The 21,974-nt window shown below is 41.6% G+C and overlaps 1 protein-coding gene across 2 annotated transcripts; it reads right to left on the reverse strand.

Annotated features, from left to right (window-relative positions):
* Positions 1-335: 335 nt before the first annotated feature.
* nr1i2 (nuclear receptor subfamily 1, group I, member 2) lies at positions 336-20,715 on the reverse strand. 2 transcript variants are annotated; one of them, XM_020460052.2, is made up of 9 exons: positions 20,359-20,715; positions 14,288-14,460; positions 12,682-12,812; positions 9,535-9,701; positions 9,011-9,390; positions 8,767-8,912; positions 3,069-3,185; positions 2,328-2,433; positions 336-2,197 (listed from the first exon to the last, which is right to left on the reverse strand). In XM_020460052.2, the coding sequence occupies exons 2-9, from the start codon at positions 14,452-14,454 to the stop codon at positions 2,050-2,052; spliced, it is 1,362 nt and encodes a 453-aa protein (XP_020315641.1). In that variant the 5' UTR covers positions 14,455-14,460; positions 20,359-20,715; the 3' UTR covers positions 336-2,049. The 2 variants fall into 2 exon arrangements, with proteins under 2 accessions (XP_020315641.1, XP_020315648.1); XM_020460059.2 differs by having other exon boundaries at positions 20,488-20,671.
* Positions 20,716-21,974: the final 1,259 nt, after the last annotated feature.

A 21,974-nucleotide genomic window follows, 5' to 3' on the forward strand; every position in this document is an offset into this window, starting at 1 on the left:
GTCATGCGTGCATACATTTTACATATGGGTGGCCCCAGCGGGAATCAAACCCACAACCTTTGTAAACACCATACTCTATTGACTGAGACACATAGGACCACCTCAAACAAACACTGTTTGAGATACAAGTTTGAGGTGGGGTGTTTGAGGTGTTTTTCTCCAATTGATGCTTTGTATCGGATGAGTCAACAACATTATTTGGGTATGACGCATGAGTTAACAGAATATGAACTTTTAAGAAGTGAGATTTTCAGTTGAGACATGAAAATGCAAATGTATTCACCATTCTACTCAACTGTTTTCTGGATGAGTTACATACACACGCAAGGCAGACATCTTGTGTGTTTTTTTTTATTTTTTTTTTACAGATTATCATCCATTATCCAACCTGGTCGCAAAGCATTTCCTATTATTCTGTACGTAAATCTGAGACTCTCCATTTAGTATGATATGTATTCATTTGTGGTTGTCCATCACCCATTTTGTATAATATGTTACAAATTAGAAAAACGTACAATGTGCTGCGAATTTGCATGCTGTACAATATGTTACGAATTCTAGGTAGATGGCTAACGTTAGCTAGCTGGCTAATATTAGCTAGGCTAGGTGTTAGGGTTAAGGTTAAGTTTATGAGTTAGGTTAAAGGGTTAGGGGAAGGGTTAGCTAACATGCTAAGTAGTTGCATAGTAGCTAAAAAGTAGTAAGTAGTTGAAAGGTTGATAATTAGCTAAAATTGTCCGTGATGAGATTCGAACTCGCAACCTTTGGGTTACTAGACTGTTGCGATATACACCAATCACCCTACTTTTGTTTTTGCCTGAAGTATCCATCTGTCTTATGTAACCATACCAAATGTAACCTATCATACTCATTTGAGTGTCCCGTATTTGCTTTTAATATGTTACATCTAGTCTACGAGACCAGGCTGCATTATCTGATGACGTCCATTGAAAAACTATTGTCTCAATCCATACATTTCAGACACCAAATCTTTGTGTGGCCGTACACTAATAGAAGGAGGAAAGCCTAAGGAATTGTAGACCTGAGCTCATGGGAGGTAGGTCAAAACAAAGTTCAAAGGTCATAAAGTTCTAGCCATGGAGGTCCTGTGTGTCTACTAGTGTTACAGCACACAGAAAGATAAATATTTAAGACACCAACGACAACCATGACCCAACGCTCACACAGCCAAACACACGTCTGTACATGTCTAGAAAAAAACAACCAAACATTCACGTAACAAAGGCAAAAACACAAATACACTAAAACACAGAATACAGGTACCTGCATCATTTGTAACGTTAACAATACATATAAGATGATGTATATCACATGTAGATTCTGATTGTACTGTCCTTTTCACCTGTAACATGTCTGTGATGAGGATAAATTGATATGTACAAGATTTATTTTGTCTCACACTTAAGGAGGCACTTGACCAGCTTTAGGAAATACAGCAGCCAAAGAGTGTTTTTCACAGAAAACCAAATCCCTCCTTAAACCTCTGTAGAACCATAGGGGACATCCCCTCGTTCAGTCCTGTATAAGATCATTTTGTGTTGGCAATATGCATAATTGAATGATGAAAGAAAAATACATACAACCAAGCACACATTAAAAAACTACGTATAGCTCTTTTGATATATTTTGATATAATAAAATAAAAGCTACATACTTGAGAGGGAAAATGATTAAATCACCCCATAGGCAGTTTTACATGTCTCTGTTGAAGACTGTCACAATTATTTAGGCATCCGTTCTGTATATTGGGCTGAGGAAAGTGGATTAACCTGTCTGAAAGTGATTTAGGTCCTTTTCTCAATTACATACTCCTTGCGTCCTTTCTTCTCGCCTCCTTCTCAAAACCCATAGGAAGAGAAGGTCGGAAGGGAGGGACCTCTGGCTCTTTCATCCAATGGGTTTTGAGAAGGAGTCGAGGAGAGAGGACACAAGGAGCATGTAATTAAGATTCTCCCTAGATGTCCTTGTTGAAACCTGACAGAAAGTGATTTAGGCATCCCTGCTGCTGCCTGTCTGGGTGTGTCTGTCTCAGGGGTCCTTGCTGACCACCTCCAGGATGAGTGGGTCAAATGAGTTGCCTGGCTGGATGTCCTGAATCTGCAGAACCTGTTTGGTATACTCCTCATTCATAGTTCTCATCTCCGTCAGACACGCCAGAATCTTAGGGTACAGCAGGCTGGGGGGACAGGGAGGACAGGGACAGGGGGACAAGAGAGACAGGGAAATAGGGCCCAAGAGGTCACTATGAAGACAGTATTCCTTGTATTGCCGTACGACAATGAAATTCAATATTTAGACAAACTCACTGTTTCTCAGGCTTGGCCCTCTTGGAGTCGATGTGGACTTTCAGCGCAATAGCCAGCTTCTCCTGCAGACTATCAATCACACCATGATTGATCACACCCGGACGATCTGCCAATCAGGACTCAACATTTTCAACCACATAAGCATTTGGGGAGCCAACTACCACTGTCTCACGAAGTCATTTAACACTAATTTCAACAGTCTTGCTTCAGAAGTGCGGATGTATTTAAAGGTCTAATGTAGCTGTTTTTATCTCAATATCAAATAATTTATTGGTAACAATTAAGGACCATACTGTAATTGTTTTGAAATGAATGGTCAAAAATAAACAAAAATAGCTTCTGGGTAAAGAGACATTTATCAAGCAGTACTTTTGCTAGGACTGTCTGGGAGTGGTCTTAGTGGGGAGGGGAAAACTGAAAACTAACTGTTATTGCCAGAAAGGTTTGGAATTCTTTCTTATTGGTCTATTAACTCATTTATGGCCTGGTGATGTCACCAGGTAGGCCAAAACTCCATCCCACCAAAACCAGCTGAACATTTCAGGCTCTCTTCAAACAGCTCTTACACTATAAGGGCATTATCATCATTTTCACAATATTATTCCAATCTCATAGTGTGGAAATATAAAACACAGGAATATCACGTTTTAACAGCACTGGGCCTTTAAATGTATTGAAAGCAGGAAGAATGAACCAAAGTCAGAGCGTGGTATGGAGTCTGTGTGTGTGGCATAATGTTACCTGGAGAGAAGAGGGAGATGGCCTGCATGAGAACATACTCCACCTCCTGCAGCTGTAGGTTCCTCAGGGTGTAGTGGAACCGCATCAGAGGGTCCAACAGGTGGCGCTGAAACCCAGCTACAACAGAGAGGGGGATAAGGGGAGGGAGTAAGAGAGAGAGAGAGAGAGAGGGGGGAAGGGAAAAAAGAGAGGAAGATATGATATGGGAATGGGTGGGAGTGAGGAGGGTGAGAGGGGGGAGAGAGGAGAGAGATGCGGTATAGAGAATTGAGAAGGTGTTGTGTCTAAGGAGATAGAGAAAAGTGTGGGGGATGGGATAAAAGGGAGAGACGAGAGAGAGACAGGGTGATGACGAGAGAGAGACAGGGTGATGACGAGAGAGAGACAGGGTGATGACTAGAGAGAGACAGGGTGATGACTAGAGAGAGACAGGGTGATGACTAGAGAGAGACAGGGTGATGACGAGAGAGAGACAGGGTGATGACGAGAGAGAGACAGGGTGTGGATGATCGTCTACAGTCATGTGATGTGATAAAGGAACTAAATAAATCTAATAACCCTCACCTACAGGGAAAACAACAGGGAACACAGTTTTATACCAACATCCATTAACAGCTAGGTCAAGGACGAGTCTACACGGAACCATAGAAACATCCAGTAATAACAGCACAACACACTGGAATGAAAGTTGACCATTGTGTAACCTCACCAGGCTGTTCATCTACCTTGATTATATCTAACTTGACACTACTTATTTGATTACATGAGAAACCTTCATCACATTATCCTGACAGTATCCTTACTCTGACAGGGGTCACTGATTGGCCAGTTATTTCCTTTCAAGTGGACACCACTTTTCCAGATTGGAAAACATAAGATATCATACAGCTGCTCCTCCAGCTGGTCATCAATGGCAACGGTAACAGGAAGGCTGATGCCCTAAACACAGCATTCTATCTATAATGTAACGATGGTTCTTTTGACCAATCAGATCAGATATTTTGCAAATAATTGGGCAATATATCAGAATTTGGCTGCCTGTGTAAACACAGCCACAGAGACATAAACAAACAGATGGGCAACACCTCTTGAAATGGGAGGGGCTCATTAAGGTCCCCCAGGGCTTAGTGAAAAGAAAACATAAAGCTCTTATATTCTTATTACCAGCTTTTATTAGCGGCGGCTATAAATTAGCAGCAGCAATGAGGCTGCTAGTCAGGTGAGTAACGATCTGGCTCCATGTAGCTTCGTCAGTTGTAGAGCTCAGAGACTAGTCTCTATTGAACAATGACTACCAGTGCTGGTAAACTGTGGCTTGGGTGGGCCAGTCAGCCTAATGATATACAACTGTAGACAGACAAACATTTGATTCAAGTACAAGACATTGGGATTGAATCCACTTCAACGGAAAGCAGACACAGCAGAAGCTGTGAATGCCTGAGTCCAATTTGAGCTTCATCTAGTTACAACACTGGTTGGTAATAAGAACGGGTTTAGGCACATTCTGATTCGAACAGCAGCATTCATAGAAAGTATGTCAACTCTGTCATGCAACTGTCTGTCTCTCTGACCCCATTAGCATTACATCTGGTATTAACATACAGTTCATCATGGGATCCACATGAACATATTCATATTCTGGATATAGTGCACAATGTGGCTTAGCCAACAGTAGTTCACTTTATAGGCAAAAGTGCGATTTGATTTTCCTTCTACAGTTACTATATCCTCATGATGTAGATTACAATGTGTAAAGAGCATTACTACCTTGTGTGTGTGTGTGTGTGTGATATATCAGCCCGATTAACCGGGCTGATATATCTGTTCGCACATTGGCAACCTGGACTGTTTGAATTGTGTCCCGCCCCCCCGGCAACCTCTTTTACGCTGCTGCTACTCTCTGTTTGTCATCTATGCATAGTCACTTTAACTATACCTACATGTACATATTACCTCAATTACCCCGACTAACTGGTGCCCCCGTACATTGACTCTGTACAGGTACAAACTGTATGCGGGAGAACGCTACCTGCCTGAATGCATGGTGCAAACTGTACAGTTTGGTGGAGGAGGAATAATGATATATATATATAAAATCGTTTTTCTGTAGCTGCATATAAAACAGGACTATGATAGCTATTACTTCTATAATAAACAAAATAGATTTGTTGAGGACTGAATAAAGCCAAAGGTTGTGTCCAGGGCCAGATTTTTTTTTAAATGGCCCTGGAAATCTCACCTTTTCACTACAGCAGCAGTTAGCTCTCATCTCGCCTCAGCACTGCTTCAAACAGGTGAAGCAACTGCACATCTAGCTAATCTCCTTCCCTAACCCCTCTTGTCTTGATTCTACAGGGAGCTCGCCTGTTCTTCTCAAAATATTATTAGCAAGCTAGCTAACATTAGCCAATTTGAGAAGCGAGCTCAGCTGGCTAACATTCAAAGCCAACCAACTACACACCACATATACATAGAGCAAATCATTATTTTCTAAACTGTTAGTCTCAAACAAATAACAAGTACATAGCTAGATTAATTCCTCTGTTACACAATGTAAGAACCACTAGATACAGGCTAGCCAGACCGGAACCCTGTGAAAGCACGTTCAAGAAAGATAACACCTCACCTGATTGGTCAGAATAATCCCTGTCCACCAGAGCTTGTGTTTTTCTCTGCTGCTTGCTCGCAGAATTGTTTTTTACAACTACAAAACTATTGACAGAGGTTAGTCGCTAAATTAGTGGCAAAACTCTGAGCACACAGATTTGACATCGGCAAATATAGTTTTGATTCGCAGAAAAAGATTAAACAATCGCAAATTTAGTAAATGAGTTGCATTCATTCTCAAATGATGTTGCATGCTTGCAAATCTTATTGAATTTATTCACATATCAATTTACATGTTTGCAAGTGTTGTATTTATTAACACATCAAGTTATGCGCTTGCAAGTGATGTTGCATTTATTCTCAAAATAAATGACAAAACTCATTATTCAGGTGCAACTCATATTTGACATTTGCAAATCATACTTTACATGGTTGTAAACTTAAGTCACTATTTTACCTCCACTATTTTACCTCCATGGTAGAATATGTTGTATGGCTGGCATTGTATTAGAGGGTGTTGAATTATTAGAATAAAAGTACAATAATCTATTTGAAAAAATAAATAATATGCATCTTGTGATCAGTTTTGTGCCTATATCTGGTGAGACCCAATCATTCTACCCCACAACATTCTGCCTTACTGCACGTGGCATGTGATATGAACTTGTGGTTGTAACATGGCAATGTAATCCAATCACAATGCATACGTAGGATATACATTTGATGCATTTTACTGTCAGGTGCAGACATGGGGTGCACAGACAACGATCCAACCACAGGTGCTTGGTCTTTAAAGAAACAACTATTTCACCTTTATTTAATTAGGCAAGTCAATTAAGAACACATTCTTATTTTCAATGACGGTCTAGGAACGGTGGGTTAACTGCCTTGTTCAGGGGCAGAACGACAGATCTTTACCTTGTCAGCTCTGGGATTCAATCTTGTAACCTTACGGTTAACTAGTCCAACGCTCTAACCACCTGCCTTACATTGCACTCCACGAGGAGCCTTGCCTGTTACGCGAATGCAGTAAGAAGCCAAGGTAAGTTGCTAGCTAGCATTAAACTTATCTTATAAATAACAATCAATCAATCATAATCACTAGTTAACTACACATGGTTGATGATATTACTAGTTTATCTAGCGTGTCCTGCGCTGCATATAATCGATGTGGTGTGCATTTGCGAAAAAGGACTGTCGTTGCTCCAACGTGTACCTAACCATAAACATCAATGCTTTTCTTAAAATCAATACACAAGTATATCATTTTAAACCTGCATATTTAGTTAATATTGCCTGCTAACATGAATTTCTTTTAACTAGGAAAATTGTGTCACTTCTCTTGCAGCAGAGTCAGGGTATATGCAGCAGTTTGGGCCGCCTGGCTCGTTGCGAACTGTGTGAAGACTATTTCTTCCTAACAAAGACAGCCAACTTCGCCAAACGGGGGATGATTTAACAAAAGCACATTTGCGAAAAAAGCACAATCGTTGCACGACTGTACCTAACCATAAACATCAATGCCTTTCTTAAAATCAATACACAGAAGTATATATTTTTAAACATGCATATTTAGTTAAAAGAAATCCAGGTTAGCAGGCAATATTAACCAGGTGAAATTGTGTCACTTCTCTTGCGTTCATTGCACGCAGAGTCAGGGTATATACAACAGTTTGGGCCGCCTGGCTCGTTGCGAACTAATTTGCCAGAATTTTACGTAATTATCACATAACATTGAAGGTTGTGCAATGTAACAGGAATATTTAGACTTATGGATGCCACCCGTTAGATAAAATACGGAACAGTTCCGTATTTTACTGAAATAATAAACGTTTTGTTTTCGAGATGATAGTTTCTGGATTCTACCATATTAATGACCTAAGGCTCGTATTTCTGTGTGTTATTATGTTATAACTAAGTCTATGATTTGATAGAGCAGTCTGACTGAGCGGTGGTAGGCACCAGCAGACTCGTAAGCATTCATTCAAACAGCACTTTTGTGCGTTTTGCAAGCAGCTCTTCGCAATGCTTCAAGCATTGCGCTGTTTCTGACTTCAGGTCTATCAACTCCCGAGATGAGGCTGGTGTAACCGATGTGAAATGGCTGGCTAGTTAGCGGGATGCGCGCTAATAGCGTTTCAAACGTCACTCGCTCTAAGACTTGGAGTAGTTGTTCCCCTTGCTCTGCATGGATAACGCTGCTTCGATGGTGGCTGTTGTCGTTGTGTTGCTGTTTCGAGCCCAGGTAGGAGCGAGGAGAGGGATGGAAGCTATACTGTTACACTGGCAATACTAAAGTGCCTATAAGAACATTCAATAGTCAAAGGTTAATGAAATACAAATCGTATAGAGAGAAATAGTCCTATAATTCCTATAATAACTACAACCTAAAACGTCTTACCTGAATATTGAAGACTCATGTTAAAAGGAACCACCAGCTTTCATATGTTCTCATGTTCTGAGCAAGGAACCTAAACGTTAGCTTTCTTACATGGCACATATTGCACTTTTACTTTCTTCTCCAACACTTTGTTTTTGCATTATTTAAACCAAATTGAGCATGTTTCATTATTTATTTGAGGCTAAATTGATTTTATTGATGCATTATACTGTATAAGTAAAAATAAGTGTTCATTCAGTATTGTTGTAATTGTCATTATTACAAATAAAAATACAAATAAATCGGCCGATTAATCGGTATCGGCTTCTTTTGGCCCTCCAATAATCGGTATCGGCTTTTTTGGGTCCTCCAATAATCGGTATTGGCGTTGAAAAATCATAATTGGCCGACCTCTACCAGAGAAAACTAAACCTGCTGACACACCTCCCTCTCCCTCTCCTCCACCTCACACCAGAGATAACTAAACCTGCTGACACACCTCCCTCTCCTCCAACTCCCACCAGAGATAACTAAACCTGCTGACACACCTCCCTCTCCCTCTCCTCCAACTCCCACCAGAGATAACTAAACCTGCTGACAGACCTCCCTCTCCTCCACCTCCTCTATTCTCCTCGTACCTGCATATCCATTCAGCATGGCTATGTATGCTATGTATGTAGGTTTGGCTATGTAGTATGAAGGTTCACTCACCCCGGACAGCGTCGTCCATGCAGTACGTCAGGGGACCACACTCCCAGATGCCCGTCTTGACATTGAACATCATGTTGAAGCGGATCTGCATCATCTCAAACATGGCCCCCTTCAACAGAGAGATCTGGTCGTCTATGGCCAGGGCCCTGTCAGACACACCCACCCACACACACACACACACACCCTCACAGGTAAGAGAGCGATAGAGAGAAGGGGGGACATACACAAATATGCAAACACACACCTGAAGGAGGGGAGTCCTTTGGCAAAGTTGATGATGTTTTGGATCATGTAGGTGGTGAGGTCAGCTATGTGGGGCAGAGTGGTGAAAACCGTATTCTTCCCCCCATCACTCCTGTCCTCCTTCTTCTCCTCCTCCTTCTTTTCCTCCATGTTGGTGGTAAGGTCAGCTACATCGGGCAGAGTGGTGAAAACTGTATTCTTCCCTCCATCACTCCTGTCCTTCTCCTCATCCTCTAAAGAACAGGAGGAAGAGGAGAAGCTGGTGGAGGTGGATGTGGAGTAAGATGATGACAAGTTATCCATTCTTCTAGTCTGTTTTACACTTTGCCCACTGGCAGTCTGGTTCCACACAGACATGGGGTTGAGGTCTCTGTCGATGGGCTGAAACAGACACAAACTCAATCAAATATCATCCACCCAATATGCAACACAGGACACAAAACACAAATGCACGGACGCACACACACACACACACACACACACACACACACACACACACACACACACACACACACACACACACACCCTGAACTGGAAGTGGGAAAAGGTGATGTCGAAGGTCTTTTCATGGGCGTTGAACAGTTCCTGTATGACAGCTTCCTGTTGTGGCGAGAGGACCGGGGGCTCTTCAACCATCCTGTTCCTCCTGATCTGACTCCTCCTCTTCTCCACAGCCTCCTTTGACATGATCACTATGGCAACAGAGACAAACGCTTTGCCACCACGGCAGACCTGGGCTCAAATACTATTTCAATTTCATTTTTAAGTTCGAAGAAGAAGTTTATTATATTGGAATACTGAGTATATAAAAAACATTAAGAACACCTGCTCTTTCCATGACATAGACTGACCAGGTGAATCCAGGTGAAAGCTATGATCTTGTCACGCCCTGACCGTAGATTGCTTTGTATGTTTCTATTTTTAGTTTAGTTAGGGTGTGATGTGGGTGGGTATTCTATGTTGTAGGTCTAGATTTTCTTTTTCTATGTGTTTGGCCTGGTATGGTTCTCAATCAGAGGCAGCTGTCTATGTCTACTTAGGTAGCCTGTTTTCCCATTTTGGTTGTGGGTGATTGTTTTCTGTCTCTGTCTCTGTACCAGACAGGACTGTTTCATTTGTTCCGTTTGTTATTTTTGTTCTAGTGTTCAGTGTATTAAAAGATCATGAACACGTACCACGCTGCACCTTGGTCCTCTCCTTCTTCCACCTACGACGATCGTTACAGAACTACCCACCACCAAAGGACCAAGCAGCGTGGTAAGGAGGAGCAGCGCTATAAGGAGGAATGGACATGGGAGGACATTCTGGACGGCAAGGGTTGCTACACATGGGAGGAGATCCTGGCTGGAAGGGATCGCCTCCCATAGGAACAGGTGGAGGCAGCCAGGAGAGCGGAGGCAGCAGGAGAGGTGAACCAGCGGTACAAGGAAACACGGCTGGCAAGGAAGCCCGAGAGGCATCCCCAAAAATGTATTGGGGGGGGGGGGGGCACGGGAAGTGTGGATAAGTCAGGTAGGAGACCTGAGCCAACTCCCCATGCTTACCGTGGAGAGAGATTGACCGGGCAGGCACCGTGTTATGTGGTGAGGCGCACGGTGTCACCAGTGCGCACCCATAGCCCGGTGCGCTACATCGTACGCTACACTGGTGCGCTACATAGCTCCTTGTATCGGCCGGGCTAGAGTGGGCATCGAGCCAGGAGGAATGAACCCTGCTCAGCGCATCTGGTCTCCAGTGCGTCTCCTCTGCCCGGGTTATATGGCACCAGCCCTACGCACGGTGTCCCCGGTTCGCCAGCACAATCCAGTGCGGTCTGTTCCTCCCCGCCGCACTTGCCGGGTTACAGGGGGTATCCAGCCAAGACAGGTTGTGCAGGCTCGGTGCTCAAGACCTCCAGTGCGCCTCCACAGGCCGGTCCATCCGGTGCCTCCTCCACGCACCAGGCCTCCTGTGGCAGCCCCACACACCAGTCAGTCTCTCCGTCTCCTCCCTCCAGGTGCTGCCAGAGCCGCCCGTCAGTCAGGAGCTGCCAGAACCGCTCGTCAGTCAGGAGCTGCCAGAGCCGCCCGTCAGTCAGGAGCAGCCAGAGCCGCCTGTCAGTCAGGAGCTGCCAGAGCCGCCCGTCAGTCAGGAGCTGCCAGAGCCGCCCGTCAGTCAGGAGCTGCCAGAGCCGCCCGTCAGTCAGGAGCTGCCAGAGCCGCCCGTCAGTCAGGAGCTGCCAGAGCCGCCCGTCAGTCAAGAGCTGCCTGAGTCGCCCTTCACTCCGGCGCTGCCGGAGTCTCCCGCCTGTCCGGCACTGCCAGAGTCTCCCGTCTATTCGGGGAACGCTGCAAGGGTCCCCAGTCCTAGGTCGGCGGCGAGGGTCGCCGCTCCAAAGGCGCCACTTAAGTGGGCCAAGACTATGGTGGAGTGGGGCGCCAGAGCCGCCACCGCCACCGCGGACAGATGCCCACCCAGACCCTCCCCTATGGGTTTAGGTTTTGCGGCCGGAGTCCGCACCTTTGGGGGGGGGGTACTGTCATGCCCTGACTGTAGATTGCTTTGTATGTTTCTATTTTTAGTTTGGTCAAGGTGTGATGTGGGTGGGTATTCTATGTTGTAGGTCTAGGTTTTCTTTTTCTATGTGTTTGGCCTGGTATGGTTCTCAATCAGAGGCAGCTGTCTATCGTTGTCTCTGATTGAGAGCCATACTTAGGTAGCCTGTTTTCCCATTTTGGTTGTGGGTGATTGTTTTCTGTCTCTATCTCTGTACTGGACAGGACTGTATCGTTTGTTATTTTTCTTCTAGTGTTCAGTGTATTAAAAGATCATGAACAGGTACCACGCTGCACCTTGGTCCTCTCATTCTTCCACCTACGACGATCGTTACAGATCTCTTATTGATGTCACTTGTTAAATCCACTTCAAATCAGTGTAGATGAAGGGGAGGAGACAGGTTATAAAAGGATTGACAATTGCGACATGGATTGTGTATGTATGCCATACAGAGAGTGATTGGGCAAGACACAAAATGTAAAAGCCTTTGAACAGGGTATGGTAGTAGATGCCAGGCACACCGGTTTCTGTCAAGAACTTCAAGGCTGCTGGGTTTTTCAAGCTCAACAGTTTCCCGTGTGTATAAAGATTGGTCCACTACCTCAAATGGACATAGAGCCAACTTGCCACAACTGTGGGAATCATTGGAGTCAACATGGGCCAGGATCCCTATGGAACGCTTTCGACACCTTGTAGAGTCCACGCCCGACAAATTGACGCTGTTCTGAGGACAAAATATTAGGAAGGTGTTCCTAAAGTTGTGTACACACAGTATATATGGAAATACACTTGGAATGTATTGGCATGTATTTGAACACAAATATTGAAATACTCCATGCATTTTAACCCTCGTCTGATTGGTCCTAGGGTTATTTGAAATAATGTATTTGGAAGTATGTCTTAGAAAATATTTTCAAATAGCAGCCTATTTATAGGAAACTATTAGAAAATACGTTCAAATACTTGTAGTAGAAGTAGTTGATTCAGCATATTTGAAAATACTCAAATACAAAGAATAGGAGCATTTAAATAACACGTATTTGAACCCAGGTCTGCATGTCACTACAGAAAGATTAAAAAGCCAACGGTAACCCAGTGTATGGGCGTAAGTGTGTTTGTGTTAGTGTGTGAACTCACACTCTTTCAGCATGCCTATGGACTGGCATTTGTGGAGTCGACAGGCCTGGCACTGGCGGCGGTTGTTCTTGGTGATGACACAGACACCCTGCCGCGGGCAGCAGAACTTAGTGGGGTGCTTCATGGCACGCCTGGCACAACATCAGAGGCACATGATACACATACTATAAATATACTGTAAATATACTAAATATACTATACTGTATGTGGAAGAGGTGAGTTTCAGCCACAGATTTAAACATAATTGCTATCAGGTTTCAGGTATGACCCAGATGCAGACAGTGTTGAAGAAACAACAGTTTATTTCTAGTACAGGGCCAGGCAAACGACAGGTCAAAGGCAGGCAGAGGTCAGTAATCCAGAGAGGGTGCAAAAGGTCCAGAACGGCAGGCAGTCTCAGGGTCACGGTCAGGGCAGGCAGGGGTCAATAATCCAATGAGGTGGGGTAAGGTATAGAATGGCAGGCGGGCAGGCTCAGGATCAGGGCAGGCAGAACAGTCAAAACCGGGAAGGACTAGAAAACAGGCGCAGGGGAACAAACTCTGGTAGGTTTTACAAAATGAACTGGCAACAGACAAACAGAGAACACAGGTGTAAATACACAGGGGATAATGGGGAAGATGAGCGACACCTGGAGGAGGGTGGAGACAAGCACAAAGACAGCTGAAACAGATCAGGGTGTGACAATTACATGGATTCAGTTATTATCTTAACTATGCTTTTTAAGAAAATACATGTGTGTGCGTGTTTATAAGAGAGAGATTGTGTGTGTGTGTATTTTAATGAGCTAATTTGACGTCTGCTTATCTTCATCGCCAATGGATACCACTGATAGACATGCTTATTTACCGCTAATGAGTACTTGGAGCATACAGAATACAGAGCTCAGATAGCCAGCCCATAGAGAGTCTCAAACAAGCAACACTGCCCAGCAACAAAGAGCAATCAAGTCAACCAGCAACAAAGAGAGTATATATGGAGTGAGTCAGAGTAGTATACAGATCCAAATGTGGAAAATGCAAAGGCACAGAGAGGGTTTAAAGGTGCACTATGCAGAAATCGCTCCGCCATTTCTCGGTTGTTAGAATTCTAGTAGTACGCCTAATTTCAGTTTATGTGACAAAACAAGCAGGTATAGTGTAAAGAATCATTGTGCCATCTAAACCGCTGTGAAATATATTTTCCATAACCCAAAATATTGTATTTTGAGCTATTTGAAGTTGGTGTACAAAACCAAAAGTAAAGGTGCAAAAACAAAACATTTTAACAACATCTTAGACTTGCTTTCGATGAGAATGACAGATCTATAACTCACATTTCTATGTGAATTTTGTCAGGTCGCCCAAAAAGTTACATATTGCAGCTTTAAAAGAGCTCTAAAAGTTTGTAATTTCCACTTTAAAATGTCAGACTAGATTTGCCCAAATGAAAACTATATCAACCATTAATTATATTCCACATAATTCCGGACTGCTCTCACCTGTGAGAACCTATTGGCCACAATGTATTAACCACTTGATTTGTAAAACACAAACGTTCTCAAACACTCACTTCCATGTTTATGCTAACACAGCACTGAATTATTGAGTGTGTCTGTTTCACTTACCTGAAGAATCCCTTGCAGCCCTCACATGTCATGGCGTTGAAGTGATAGCCTGTAGCCCGATCTCCACACACCTGACACACCTTGGGCTCCCCATCATCTTCCTCATCCTCTTCCTCCTCTGTAGAGGTCTGGGAAGGGGGCCAGTCGCTGAGGTTCTCCTTACTCATTCTGACCTGAGGGAGGTGTTATAACAGAGCCCTCAGCAATGGTACTAATGACAATGGAATAGATTTGATACACTACTGCTAATAAATCCTATCCAATCTATTCCAATTAGACCAACTACTGACTATTCAATTTGAGATGAATATCATTTGTAAGTAATTGAAGCAATTTCAGGTAAACATCACAGTCTTATCAGGTCAAAACAGATCAACATTTCTATTAGAAGAGGTTTATCTAAATATAGCAATCATTAGATCTATGATGGAAAATAAAATTGTCTCCTGCTTCTTAGAAGGTCAGGCATTAAACAGGTGGTTCATGGGTTTCTGTCTTGAAAGAGTCTGTCCTACATGTCTGTTACATAATGTTCTGAATTATATATAATAATAGAATGAACAGACATGCACTTCTCTGTCAGTTCTATAGAATGCATTTCTATTAATTGCAGCATGCAGAACAGGGACACCTCAGCTTCACATTAGATGGGGCAAATTAACAATTACACAAAACCAATCATTTAATAAACTGAAAGTCATATCAAAATCAGACAGACTGACAATACGTCTAAATGTCTAAAGAAAACTGAACATTTGAAATCAACTAACAATCAAACTGGAGATAACTAATCCATCCACTGACCCTGTCAAAAAAATACACAGCTGACAGCTACTGAAACCAACACAATCCCAGTCCCACACAATACCTTTGTTATTGGGTCTTTAGTTTGGGCATGCCTTTTTGTATTTTTACTTTATGTACATATTTATGTTTCGTCACCATCTGAACACATCTGTTTGGACTGACTGACCAAGTGGTCAAGACGGAGCTGGCCCTGGACCTAAGTTAAGGTGGCTGTCTCCTGGGCACACATTCAACACCTAGTGATCACACACACTTACTTCCCACATTTATGCACACATCACATCAGGTTACATACAGTTGAAGTCGGAAGTTTACATACACGTAGGTTGGAGTCGTTAAAACTCGTTTTTTAACCACTTTACACATTTCTTGTTAACAAACTACAGTTTTGGCAAGTCGATTAGGATATCTACTTTGTGCATGTGTAACAGTATAACTTTAGACCGTCCCCTCGCCCATACCCGGGCGCGAACCAGGGACCCTCTGCACACATCAACAACAGTCACCCTCGAAGCATCGTTACCCATCGCTCCACAAAAGCCGCAGAGCAAGGGGAACCACTACTTCAAGGTCTCAGAGCAAGTGACGTCACCGATTGAAACGCTATTTACACATGACACAAGTAATTTTTCACATGACACAAGTAATTTTTCCAACAATTGTTTACAGACAGATTATTTCACTTATAATTCACTGTATCACAATTCCTGTGGGTCAGAAGTTTACATACATTTAGTTGACTGTGCCTTTAAACATCTGTGAAAATTCTAGAAATGATGTCATGGCTTTAGAAGCTTCTGATAGGCTAATTGACATAATTTGAGTCAATAAAGGTGTACCTGTGGATGTATTTCAAGGCCTACCTTCAAACTCAGTGCCTCTTTGCTTGACATAATGGGGAAATCAAAAGAAATCAGCCAAGACCTCAGAAAAAAAATTTGGACCTCCACAAGTCTGGTTCATCCTTGGGAGCAATTTCCAAATGCCTGATGGTAGCACGTAAGTATAAAAAAAATGCAAATCAATCCCAGAACTACATCAAAGGATCTTGTGGAGATGCTAGAGAAAACCGGTACAAAATATTCTATATTCACAGTAAAACGAGTCCTACATCTACACAACCTGAAAGGCCGCTCAGCAAGAAAGAAGCAACTGCTCCAAAACCTCCATAAAAAAGCCAGACTACGGTTTGCAACTGCACATGGGGACAAAGATCGTACTTTTTGGAGAAATGTCCTCTGTTCTGATGAAACAGAAATAGAACTGTTTGGCCATAATGACCCTCGTTATGTTTGGAGGAAAAAGGAGGAGGCTTGCAAGCCTAAGAACACCATCACAACCGTGAAACACGGGGGTGGCAGGATCATGTTGTGGGGGAGCTTTGCTGCAGGAGGGACTGGTGCACTTCACAAAATAGATGGCATCATGAAGGAGGAAAATTATGTGGATATATTGAAGCAATATCTCAAGACATCAGTCAGGAAGTTAAAGCTTGGTCGCAAATGGGTTTTCCAAATGGACAATGACCCCAAGCATACTTCCAAAGTTGTTGCATAATGGCTTAAGGACAACAAAGTCAAAATATTGGAGTGGCCATCACAAAGCCCTGACCTCAATCCTATAGAACATTTTTGGCCAGTACTGAAAAAGTGTGTGCGAGCAAGGAGGCCTACAAACCTGACTCAGTTACACCAGCTCTGTCAGGAGGTATGGGCCAAAATTCACCCAACTTATTGTGGGAAGCTTGTGGAAGACTACCCGAAACATTTAACACAAGTTAAACAATGTAAAGGCAATGCTACCAAATACTAATTGTGTATGTAAACTTCTGACCCACTGGGAATGTGATGAAATAAATAAAAGCTGAAATAAATAATTATCTCTACTATTATTCTGACATTTAACATTCTTAAAATAAAGTGGTGATCCTAACTGACCTACGACAGGGAATTTGTACTCGGATTAAATGTCAGGAATTGTGAAAAACTGAGTTTAAATGTATTTGGCTAAGGTGTATGTAAACTGTACCATGTAGCTAGGCCTACAACCCCTAGCCATAAGTAGAGAAGAAAAATCAATAGGCTAGTTATTGGTTTTGGAACAACACACACATGTACACACAGTCAAATTCAGACAAACACACAACAGGAGTGGGAAGGTCAAAGATATATGTAGAGAAAGTGTTTTTGTTTTAATTCCACCAGATTATGTTTGCTTCTGATTCAGTTATCTTCCTTCTCAATCTCTCTCATAGTTGTTGTCCGAAGGACAGAGAGCTCCAATGTCAGGCAAAATGAAGAGCTGGAGAGATGGAGAAAAACTCTCACTCTTTGCATGAGAGTACCTATATGTTGCACCACGGATGACTCTCTGACACAGAATTATTTTATTGCTTTGTAACAAAACTGTAATAGCAATATATTAGGGAATGTAATGTAATGACATGTAATTGATATTGTGTAATAACCTGAGGTTAATGACATTATGTTGGTGTCCAGTGTGTGTGTGGGTGAGTGAGTGAGTGCGAGAAACAGAGATTGAAGTGGGGTACACTTGGTTTCAGAGCATTTTGTAATATTCTGTATGTAAATCCAATGTGTTACATTTTGTATGGTATCGTTGGGTTCTGAGAACAGGAAATGTACTTATTCATGTCACTGAGGGAGAGAGGGTAATGTATAACGTTTCATTATGTTAGGATATGTTACTGAGGGAGAGAGGGTAATGTATAACGTTTCATTATGTTAGGATATGTCACTGAGGGAGAGAGGGAACTGTATAACGTTTCATTATGTTAGGATATGTCACTGAGGGAGAGAGGGTAATGTATAACGTTTCATTATGTTAGGATATGTTACTGAGGGAGAGAGGGAACTGTATAATGTTTCATTATGTTAGGATATGTTACTGAGGGAGAGAGGGAACTGTATAACGTTTCATTATGTTAGGATATGTCACTGAGGGAGAGTGGGTAATGTATAACGTTTCATTATGTTAGGATATGTTACTGAGGGAGAGAGGGAACTGTATAACGTTTCATTATGTTAGGATATGTTACTGAGGGAGAGAGGGTAATGTATAACGTTTCATTATGTTAGGATATGTTACTGAGGGAGAGAGGGTAATGTATAACGTTTCATTATGTTAGGATATGTTACTGAGGGAGAGAGGGTAATGTATAACGTTTCATTATGTTAGGATATGTTACTGAGGGAGAGAGGGTAATGTATAACGTTTCATTATGTTAGGATATGTTACTGAGGGAGAGAGGGTAATGTATAACGTTTCATTATGTTAGGATATGTTACTGAGGGAGAGAGGGTAATGTATCACGTTTCATTATGTTAGGATATGTTACTGAGGGAGAGAGGGTAATGTATAACGTTTCATTATGTCAGGATATGTTACTGAGGGAGAGTGGGTAATGTATAACGTTTCATTATGTTAGGATATGTTACTGAGGGAGAGAGGGTAATGTATAACGTTTCATTATGTTAGGATATGTTACTGAGGGAGAGAGGGTAATGTATAACGTTTCATTATGTCAGGATATGTTACTGAGGGAGAGTGGGTAATGTATAACGTTTCATTATGTTAGGATATGTTACTGAGGGAGAGAGGGAACTGTATAACGTTTCATTATGTTAGGATATGTTACTGAGGGAGAGTGGGTAATGTATAACGTTTCATTATGTTAGGATATGTTACTGAGGGACAGTCTGGTACCAGTCACCATGACAGCTGTGAGTTGGGGAGGAGTGAACACTTTGGGGCAGTGTGTGGGTGAGTGAAGTGAGGAAGAACAGATATCACTAGAGTTTCTGTCTAGCAACAGAGATGCATTGGCTGTACAGATGTGTAGGAGACTCAGCATAGGAGAAAGGGTTAAATACTGGTGCTCGTGTGAATATGTTTTCGTTGATTCAGCTGTTCGATCCTTTGGGAAGAATAAACTCGAGTTCTTACTATTATTATTAGAACCTAACAGTAAGTATTAATTTGTGAATGTCCATTACCCATTTCGTATCATATGTTACAAATTAAAATTCGTATTATATGTTACGAATTTGCAAAATGTGTTATGAATTTGCCAAATGTATGATATTTTAGGTTAAAGGATTTAGGTAAGGGTTAACTAAAAGAGTTAAGGTTAGGGGAAGGGTTCGCTTAAAGGGTTAAGATTAGGTTTAGCTAACATATTAAGTAGTTTCAAAGTAGATAAAAAGTAGTAGCTAATTAGCTGAAATGCTAAAGTTGTCTGTGTGAGATTTGAACTCGTAACCTTTAGGTTGCTAGACGTTCGGATTATACGCCTAGCCATCCACCTCGAACAACCCCCCCACCTCGAACAACCATACATTTTACATTAAGTAACCATCTGTCTTACGTAACCATGCCAAACGTAACATATCATACTAATTTGGGTATTGAGGATTTAAGTTTACTATGTTACGTCTAGTCTATGAGACCAGGCTGGTGGGGGTGGTCTGCCCAAGACCTGCTGCCAATCACAACCCTTTTAGTGCCTTTGTTTAATGTACTTTAATTACATAGTACCATTACCAACACATTATGGGGACATGTCACTCAAAGAGTGTAATTTAACTTTCACTGGTTCTCTACTTGGCCTTCAGTGCTCTCCCTATCTAGGACTTCATTCATGTTGAAAAATGTCAGTGTGCCACCTTGTGATATGATTCAAATTACATGTAGACAGGAAATAAATGAGTGTTCTGAATAACAGCACACAGAGAGAGAGAGAGAGAGAGAGAGAGAGAGAGAGAGAGAGAGAGAGAGAACAGCAACTGGAATCTGGACTCGTAATCCAGGTCATACCATTGTGAGAATAACAATGGTATAACTATGACACAATTGCCACACACACAGATACAAAGACAAAGCACATGTGCGTACACACACACTTCTGTGCCAAGGCTCGGGTCCAAAGTTCTGTGTAAACTTTTGAAACAGTTCTCTGAACAGAGACAAGCAGGTGGTATAGCAGCCTACGGTACTTTGGCATGAACAATGATTGCAGTGACACAAAATGGTCCACTTCACAAACGTAGCAATAGCCAAAACATTGCATTTTACCAGTGAATGAATGTTGCAAAAAATATGACAATTATTACTGCAGCCGTGAGCTATCCAAGCTGTGAATTTCGCTACAAAGTATCCTGTGTATACACGGAGTAGAGCACGAGCCTATCCTACGGTTTTTCTTTTTAGAGGCAACATAAAGCATGAAAGACTGATTTACTTACAAATACATAACAGCACTAATATCATAATCCCCGGGTCTTGGAAGGCGACTTCCCGTGGGCCATGACTACTTTGAAGAAAACATTGTAGCTGCGACTTTCAAGTGAAAGTGTTTATCAAGAATCACTCACTGAGAAGCGCACTCCTCCACACCAAAGATCCCCTCGTCTCCACGCTCCCACTCACTTCCTGGTTACGCTCTAGGTTGAAGATGACAATAATACTATTTTTTAAACCTATGTTTAATTGACATTAACGCCTCAAAAGTTGAATACAACAAAAGCACTGTATTAGTAATTCATGTTTATTAGTTATGCTGTCTACAGTATCAAGGCTAAATGCCGAGCTCTCTCAACATGAGACGGACTGATTTCTCAGCCAATGGCCTATCCACATGCAGGCTTTCCCACACACTATACTCGTGATAGGAGGATGACGTGTTGTACATATGCAGGATCACCCTGTTGCAGGAGAAATTTCCTGCAAAACAGGATATTTTAAACTTGTAGTGTATTTGAAGTTTAATAGTCTTCTGAAGATTGTAATTTCCATTTTGAAATTTCAGTCTTGATTTTCATTCACCCCTACAAACATGTCCATTAATTATAATCCACATAATATTTCACATTTCCTTTTTTGCAGGATTTAATCCCTGCTGTAGCAAACTGGCTCGAATTAAGATCCTACATCTGTAGTAGCCTGTAACAGTAACTGTAGTAACACGACCTATACAAGAAAGATCGTAAACCTACTCAACCATAGACCCATGAAATCTCAGAATGTATAGAATTCGAATCAGTTCACTTCAATTTCAAGCACAGCACGAGAAAAACAAGCCAACCCCAATGATCTGCTGAGCTGCCTGGAGGTTATTTAAAAACATGTTTTATTTATTATTATTATTCATAATACAAAATGATCAACAATTTACATCACTACATCAAACGTCTAACAAAACTAAACACAGGTATAAACATGAAAATACTAAATACATACAATTTTATATATATATATATATAAAATTGTAATATTAATAGTAATAAATAAATACAATTTGGGTGCAATTGTATTCACTCTGAAAAAATCTCATTAATGATTTAGGAATATGTTATTCTTAGTGTTATTCATTCATAATGTCTTAACAAGATGATTAAATTCAATCAAAAATAATTGTAATATTGGTATGGAATTCTGGAATTGTTGTTTGTGTATAAAGTTTTTGGCAACAAGAAATAAAAACATTCGCAATAATTTCATTGGTCTTGTTATCATTGCAATATTAACATACTATTATACTATATCCTTCATGTCAAAAACATGGGTAGTGTTCAAAATGGTACATAAGTATTCTGCAAAAGGTTTTTCCCAAATTTCTAACACAAATGTACATTCATAGATCAAGTGAGTCAGATTTTCACCTTTTTCACAAAAAAACGCAGATATCATCAATAGCCACAAATTTGGACAACATAGAATTATATGGATGTATCTTGTGTAGAATTTTAAAGTGCACTTCCTTCAATTTGTTAGGTATACAATATTTGTAAGGCATTAATTAACACCGTTTTTTTCCAAACAATGTTAGGAATAAGCAAGTTCCAGAAAAATGTTCCTCTAA

The sequence above is a fragment of the Oncorhynchus kisutch genome, linkage group LG2, assembly GCF_002021735.2.
Source record: "Oncorhynchus kisutch isolate 150728-3 linkage group LG2, Okis_V2, whole genome shotgun sequence".
NCBI classification, from domain to species: domain Eukaryota; kingdom Metazoa; phylum Chordata; class Actinopteri; order Salmoniformes; family Salmonidae; genus Oncorhynchus; species Oncorhynchus kisutch.